Raw genomic sequence first — 8,196 nt, 5'->3', positions numbered from 1 at the left:
TCATACCTAATGTTCGCCTTTATAGTTATCTGGCTAAAGAACAACGATTGACTATATCAAAGTATGAAATTCCTCACATTAAGACTCACATGCAACTCAGGTCTAGGAATAATATATTAAAATACATTTCGAGACTCACTTATGTTATCGATCCATGAAATGTTCCTAAAAGTGGGTCCTATCTAATGTTTGTTCTCCAACAAAAGTTATGCCAATTTTGATTTCAACCCTTGGCTACTTTCATTTGCCATGAAGGTCAACCAACTAATTAACATTAGTCTTAATTCATAGTTATTCCCATAATTATGAATAACTATGGATGTTTTAGAATAACAAGTCATTCATGGATTTCAGCATGCTACTGTGGAAGACAACAAATGTTAATAACCACAACCATGTCGTTCCATGTCATACCAATAACAAATGTTTTATGCACGTTCGAAAATATCCAAGTACTAGAATACAATTTATATTCAATCACTAGCAAGCATGAAGTTTGATAGCCTTTGCATGCCCATCATGCTTGGATTGAGATAGAGCTTCGTGAATATATCTACCGAATTTTGATCTATATGAACTTTGAGAATACAAACATCTCCCTTTTACACTATTTCACGAATGTAATGGAATCGCATGACAATATGCTTGGTGTTGTGATGTGATCTAGGTTCTTTCACTTATGCAATGACACCTTCGTTGTCACAACAAGTCTCAATATGGTTCTCAATGTGTGGTACAACCCCTAGAACGTTAATGAATTTCTTCATCCAAGCAGCTTCTTGTGATGCTTCTGAAGAAACAACGTATTCATCTCTTTGTGGTAGATTGTGCAACTACCTTATGCTTGGAACTCTTCCAAGTTATCGCTCCACTACTAAGTGTGAAGATATAGCCACATTGTGATCGAGCATCATCTCGATCTATTTAGTAGCTACCATCCGTGTAACATTTTTACACTAAGATCTTCTTCCAAACCTCCATAGATCAAAATCATGTCTTTTGTCCTTCGTAAGTATTTTAGAGTGCTTTTGACTGTTGTCCAATGTCCTTCACCTGGATTTTGTTGGTACCTACTCGTCATGCTTAGAGCATACGAGACATCAGGCCTAGTGCATAACACAGTATACATGATGGATCCAATTGTAGAAACATATGGAAATCCATTCTTACGATCTATTTCAGTATTTTTGTTAGGGCACTGAGACTTGCTCAAAATCGTGCCATGTGATCAGGGGCGGATGTAGTGGTTTAAAGGAGGGGGGAAGGGACCCCAGTCAAAAACTCAAAAACAAAAATTCATAGGTTAAAATTTAGATTTTACATGATTTACCTTTCACTTCCCCCCATTACATTTTTCCGTGGGCCCCCAACCCCAATCAAAACTGTTACTCTAACAAAAAAAATCTGTTGAAATCAATCAAAAAAACCAAAAAAGTTATTCGAAATCGACAAAAACACTAAAAAATCCTTCGAAATCAACCAAAAAACTTTAAAATTCCCTCAAAAATGTTGTAATTAGGTTAAAAACACATCAGACGATTTTGCGGGTTTTTTATCTACCTTAAAGGTGACCCCACTGAACAAAAATCTTGGATCCGCCACTGCATGTGATATTGGCAAGAAACCACGTCTGGAATCTTTCCTCTCGAATCTCTTCAAGATTTTGTCAATATATGCACTTTGGCTCTAGCCAATAAGCCTCTTAGATCTATCCCTATAGATCTTTATCCCTAATATATGAGCAGCCTTTCCTAGGCCTTTCATTGAAAAGCACTTCCCAAGCCAAGACTTTACGCCTTGTAAGGTTGGGATGTCATTTCTGATAAGTAATATGTCATCCACATTCAAGATCAAAAACATTATTATGCTCCCACTAGCATTTTTAGAACACATAGCTCATCTTCGCTCTTGATAAAATTAAACTCTTTAATTTTGTCATCGAAGCAAAGATTCCAACTTCTAGATGCTTGCTTTAATCTATAAATGGATTTCTTAAGCTTACATACTTTATTAGGACACTATGTATTGATAAAACCCTTAGGCTGTGATGTGTAGACATCTTCATTTAAGTGTCCATTGAGAAAAGCCATTTTGACATCCATTTGCCATATTTCTTATTCATAATATGCATCTATAGCAATGATTATTCTAATAGATTTTAGCATGGCTACTGTAGAAAAGGTCTCATCATAATCAATGCCATGAATTTGAGTGAAACCTTTTGCTACTAACCTTGCTTTAAAAGTATGCACATTTCCATCCATGTCGGTCTTCTTCTTGAAGGCCCATTTGCTCCCAACGGCCTTGTTGTTAGGTGGAAGATCGACCAAGTTCCATACTTGATTGTCGTACATTGATTGCATCTCGGTGTTCATAGCTTCAAGCCATTTATCATATTCATGACCCGATGTAGCATCTTTGTATCTAGTAGGCTCATCTTGATCTACTGATAAAATATTATCATTGGACATGAGAAATCCGAATCTCTCAGGTTGATAATGAAATCTACTAGATTTACGAACACATTGCGTTTCTTCCAGCACGAAAGTAATTACTTGCTCAGGTTCAACAAGATTTTGTTGAGTGTTAATGCCAACCTCTTGTGGTTCTTGAATTTCTTCAAATTCTATATGCCTCCCACTAGTTTCCATTAATAGAAACTTCTTTTCTAAATTTTTTGCATGATAGCAACAAATAATTTGTTTTCGACAGGGAGATAGAAATAACCCCTTGTTTACTTAGGGTATCCCACAAAAATACATTTTTTAGATCTGGGTTTTAATTTATTGATGGTCTCACGTCGTACATAAGCCTCAAATCCCCAAATATTCAAGGAAAAGATTGGAACCCTTCCATTCCATAGTTAGTATGGTGTCTTCTTGAACTCTTTAGTTGGAACCGTATTCAGTACGCGGACAAAAGTTAACACTGCATAACCCCAAAAAGATATTGGGAGAGTAGTGAGATTTATCATCAATCGAACCATATCAAGTAGAGTTTGATTTCTCCTTTTTGGGTACACCATTATGTTGTGGTATTCTAGGTGGAGATAATTGTGACATGATCCCATAATCTTTTAGATGGTCACTAAAATCTTGACTTAAATATTCACAACCATGATCTGATCGGATGGCCCAAGTTGATTTTGAACTTCACTCGGAAATTATTTGAATATTTGAAAGGTTTCATATTTATGTCTTATCAAATAAACATAATCAAATCTATTGAAGTCATCAGTAAATGTTATGAAGTAACATTCATTACCTCTAGACATGGTTCCAGAAGGACCACATATATCAGTATGTATGAACCCTAAAAGATCAAAAGTTCTTTCACCAGTACCGGGTGAAAGGTGTTTTAATCATTTTGCCACTTAGACAACATTCACATACATCAAATGATTCATAATCAATTGATTCTAAAATTCCATCCTTTTGAAGTTTGGATATGCAGTTTTTGTTTATGTGACCAAGACGACAATGCTATAGATAATTCTAGCTTAAGTCATACTTAAATCGTTTGGTGTTTGCGGTATATATAGAATCGTTATTGGATGAACCATGGATATCAAGCTCATATATCCCATTATGAGGTCATGCCTCAAAGTAGAACATATCATTTTTGGAAACAGAAATATTTCCATTAATAATCCAAAAGAGTACCCAAATTCATACAATCTAGAAGCTAAAATGATATTCCTAGTTATACTAGGTACAAAACAACACTTGTTCAAATTCAAGATACAAGCCATTTGGTAATAATAAATCAAAAACTCCTATGGTAAGAACATAAACACGTGCTCCATTGCCAACTTCGAGGTCCAATTTGTCTTTTTTCAGCTTTCGAGTCTTCTTAAGCACCTGCACATCATTACAAATGTGAGGTCCACAACCAGTATCAAATACCCAAGAGTTAAAAGCATAATTAAATAGTTTTATCATATACATACCTGAATTGCTAGTGCCACTAGTTGATTCCCTTTTCCGGGCAGTTTCGCTTATAGGGTCCAACTTGCCAACAATGGAAGCAAGTGGTAGCTTTAGCGGGTTTCTCCTTTTTCTAAGTGGGTGCCTTTGATGTATCCTGCTTACCCTTTCCTTTCCCCTTTCCTTTGTTGTTGCATTTGGGATTGATATAGGGCTTCTTGAATTTTCCCTCCCTAATCATGAGGACATGAGATGACTTGCTCAAAATGTTTTTCTCAACAATTTTCAACATCAAATTAATTCCGATACGGATTTCTCCCAATTATTCATATTATAGTTCAAGAAGAACTGATCATATGACTTAGGTAGTGAAATGAGGATCAAATTTGTTTCCAACTCAGTAGATACAGTTGATCAAAGTCTCTCAAGATGATCAATTATGCTTTTCATTTTCAGGACATGTGCACTAACATGTGTACCTTCCATCACTTTACATGCATGCAATGGCTTTGACCGTTTCATAGCATTGTTTCCTTGCTTGCTGCTGAAACATCTCTTTTAGCTAAATCAGTATCTCATAAGAACCAAGATGTTCCAGCTCCTTCTAAAGGTCTGGAATCATAGTGGCCAACATGAGACAAGATATCTCATTTGAATCATCAAAGTATTTCATCCAGGAATCTCATATGTTTTTAGCAACATTGGTGGGAAGCTCCTTAGGTACGGCTCCATCAAGAACATACAATTTCCTCTCATGCTTGAGGACAATCCTCAAGTCTCGGCACCAATCGAGGAAATTCATATCATTGAGCTTATCTTTCTCTAAGACAAATCTTAGAGAAAGATTGTGAACGAGTGTCGTTGTAGTTGTTTTAGGTGCCATCTACAAAATTTAACAAAGTTCGTCTAGTATTTTTAAAATTTTATTCTTTAATTAAACTAATTTCCCTTCTAGTAAAAAAACATCAATTTTTTTTAAAGTTAAGATCCATATTTCACTTTGCTTATGACTGACGGAGGCACTGATCACAAGTTCAAGTTATTTAGGTAGCAATAATTACCAATTTATGCAACTCTTAAGACTTCCTGGATTCTATGACAACACTCTATCACCAGGCACGTTAATCCTATCTATGCCAGCTTTCTCTAATAATTGGCGAAGACACTGTTTTTAAGATCAAATTTAAAGTCGGCCTTTTAAAGATTATGATATTCAGCCCACAACTGTTATAGGAATCACAAACGCCACCTTGCATGTTACAACATAATTAAGTGGTTGTCTAGGGTACTATCCACTAAACATTCTAGTGACAGACAAGTCTTTTAAAAAGATGATATTGACTTGTGTTTTAAAAAGAATTTGTTTATTTTGTATTAGTCGGTTTTCTTTTTTTCAAAATGATGTACAATGATAAATGCTTGCATTCGAGAATCATTGTACGGTTTTTTATAGTAAAATTATATTTTACATGTCGAAGTTTGAATTTATTAAAATTTAATTTTATAAAATTTAATTTATGACCATTTTTAGCTTTAAAATATAACCTAAAAAACTTCTAATTAGAGTTTGATAATTTTAAAACTCAATTTAATTTGTTAGAACTCATTTTATGACGTTCTAAAACATAGTTGAGTTTTTATAGAACACATATTTGTATTACTAAAACCATTTTGGTTGCAATTTTATAAATAACAAATGCCAAGCTTAAAATTCCGTTTTTTAGGATTTATAAAAACATTTTCTAACAACCGAAATCCTATTTCAGCTACCCACATATATCAATAGGTAAAGGATCGTGTGAGAAAAGAAGTTAGGTCAAAAGCATAAGAAGAAATCTGAACTCTTGATCACTTTAATCTCATGTTTACCCATGCATTTCACTTTAGAAGGGAATTAGTATTAACATTCAATTAGAATTGATCCACGGGCAGAGATCTCTTCTTACGCCTCTCACCATAACCTCCTTTCTCACCGGAACCCAACCCTATATTAACAAACATATATATAAACCATAAACAAGCGAAGAATGCATAGGCAAGCCACAAACTATCATTTTTGAGAGCCAACACAAAACCGAGTCAATCCTAAGAACATGAACCTAAAATCTTTCTTGTGACGGTTTTAGAGCTCCCACTAACCGCATCTTCTGTTGATGGTAAAAGTGCACTTCTTGACATTTTGCACTCCATGACAACACCTTCCATCTTGTTACATATTTGAAATAAAATGTACAAGTCCTAAAACTAGTACTTTTACAATTAAAAACAAGAAGATAAAAAGAAAAATATTACATGCCATAAATCATGAAATAAATATTATTACATGTCAAAAAAAAGCATCACAACAAAGGTATAGTGGCTTGCTATGCATCAACAAATTCACCTAAACAATTTATATAACAATGACACCTTTTACAGCTATTCATGCAAGAAAAATGATTGTAACCAAAAACAAAGTTGCAACAAAAGGAATCAATATTTCTCTACTAAAAGAAAAATGATGTCATATACAAGACAGGTTGACTTTTCATGATCGTCCATTGTATAAAATACATATAGTCTTTGTCTTACATGATAATGTATATATACAAAAACAACTACAGGAGGCAAGAAATGGAGTGATTCATGTATATTATTACTATTTTTGTTTTGCAAAGTTGATATGTTAGTCAGCGTATGTGCATCTTCAAACACTTGTAAAAGAAGAAACAGATCACAAGATAACTTACCACATAAATAGGCAACAAAACATTATTTGGACAATCGGAAGTGATGAGTGGTTTCATCAGATTCATACTCCGAAAACATATGAGCCTCGGATTCCTCTTCCGATTCAAACTCATTTGCAAACGATTCAGCCTCAAACACATGTGATTCATCTTCACCTAAACTTGTAGCAGGGTGTTCCTTATATAAGCCTTTGCTCCTATCCAGAAACCCTTCCTTCATCAGACATGCAAACCTATCCCTGATTTCAGAGATGGGATGTTTGTGAACAAGTTGATGACGATCATATGCTTCCCGCAGAACAACAGTTTGTGTGTTGTTCTTCTTGGAAATGTAGAAAATGCCAGGATGGCGCTCAAAGACCTTAGTGAACTTCTGCGGAAGATTCAGTGGCTTTCGAAGATTGCTAACATTTTGGCGCTCAGTTTTCTTTTGCACGGTAAGGTGCAAAAGCTCATGAAACACTCCCACGATTCTTTTCTCAGAAACATCCGTCCGTGAATCCAAATGGCTTGAATCATAGTAAGGCGAAGTATAGGGAAGCCTCTGCCACTCCTCCAACCACTTGATAGATTTCCTCTTTAACCCATATCCCCTTGGAAATCCAATACGAAAACCCAACCTACCAGCTATAACATCTTCGTCTTTTTGTTGCATAAGAGCATTCATTTCTAATTGTGAAACAGCAAGCTCATTGGGCCACGATATAAGCTTTAAAGCAACACGATCGTCAGGAAGGCGAATTAAAGAAAAAACATCCTTGTACTTTGGGATGAAAGAATCAACATAATCATGAGGCAAACCCAAATCCCATTTCAACTGGTCTATTGTTGGTAACGGAAGAATCATATCTTTAGTGAGCATAAGAAGCTTGCAAAGCCTATCAAGGAAATCTTTCTCATGTTGTCTAAAAACTGCATTTGCTTCTTGATTTAGTCTAATAACATCTGGGGTCAATCTAAACCAAGGAACAAGAGTACCACCGGTGTCAGGAACATGAAATTCATCAAAAATATTTGGGTATCTTCTCATAAAGGTGGAAATTTTGAGGTCTTCGGGAAGACCCAATTGGCCTCTCCGACGGCCGGAAAGCCGGTAGATGGGGAGGCAACCACCATAGTCAGCTGCTATAATGGACACAATTACCCAGGCTGCTCTGAGCTCTCTTTCACCTGTTACAACAGTATCTAATACACTATCCTTTACCCATTTCAACCTTACATTAACCAAATTGTATCTTTGGTTGTGTCTATACCCTAGATTACGGTAGTGAATACACGGAAACTTGTAGCTTTTTCCAAAACCCAAAATCCAACAAAGCATCTTCTAAAGTCATGCAACTCCACAGAGTAAATTCAAAGCAATTAACTGCTAGAGGACCGCAGATTGAAGATACAGATGCTGTGAATGAAAAGGCGAAAAAGACATGTAATTAGAAGTAATCAATGCCAAGATAAACTACAGACTGGGTACGCTGCTAAAAATTGGTGATAAAGAACTTGGGAGACCAAAAATGAAATAAAAACTGCATTAGGGGGTCGAT

At 35.4% G+C, this 8,196-nt stretch overlaps 1 protein-coding gene across 1 annotated transcript in view; it reads right to left on the bottom strand.

Annotated features, from left to right (window-relative positions):
• Window positions 1-6,413: 6,413 nt before the first annotated feature.
• LOC112503765 (protein WHAT'S THIS FACTOR 1) overlaps window positions 6,414-8,196 on the bottom strand; it is a 4,489-nt gene continuing 2,706 nt past the window's right edge. The window contains exon 2 of the mRNA XM_025107769.1: window positions 6,414-8,054. Coding sequence (XP_024963537.1) covers window positions 6,678-7,976 — 1,299 coding nt within the window. The 5' untranslated portion in view covers window positions 7,977-8,054 and the 3' untranslated portion in view covers window positions 6,414-6,677. The remainder of the gene's footprint in view (window positions 8,055-8,196) is intronic.

Source organism: Cynara cardunculus, unplaced genomic scaffold (assembly GCF_001531365.2).
Source record: "Cynara cardunculus var. scolymus isolate 2C unplaced genomic scaffold, CcrdV1 Un_Scaffold_3752, whole genome shotgun sequence".
Lineage (NCBI taxonomy): Eukaryota > Viridiplantae > Streptophyta > Magnoliopsida > Asterales > Asteraceae > Cynara > Cynara cardunculus.
The sequence above is the reverse complement of the archived record's forward strand: the minus strand, read 5'-3'. Positions and strand labels throughout refer to the sequence as shown.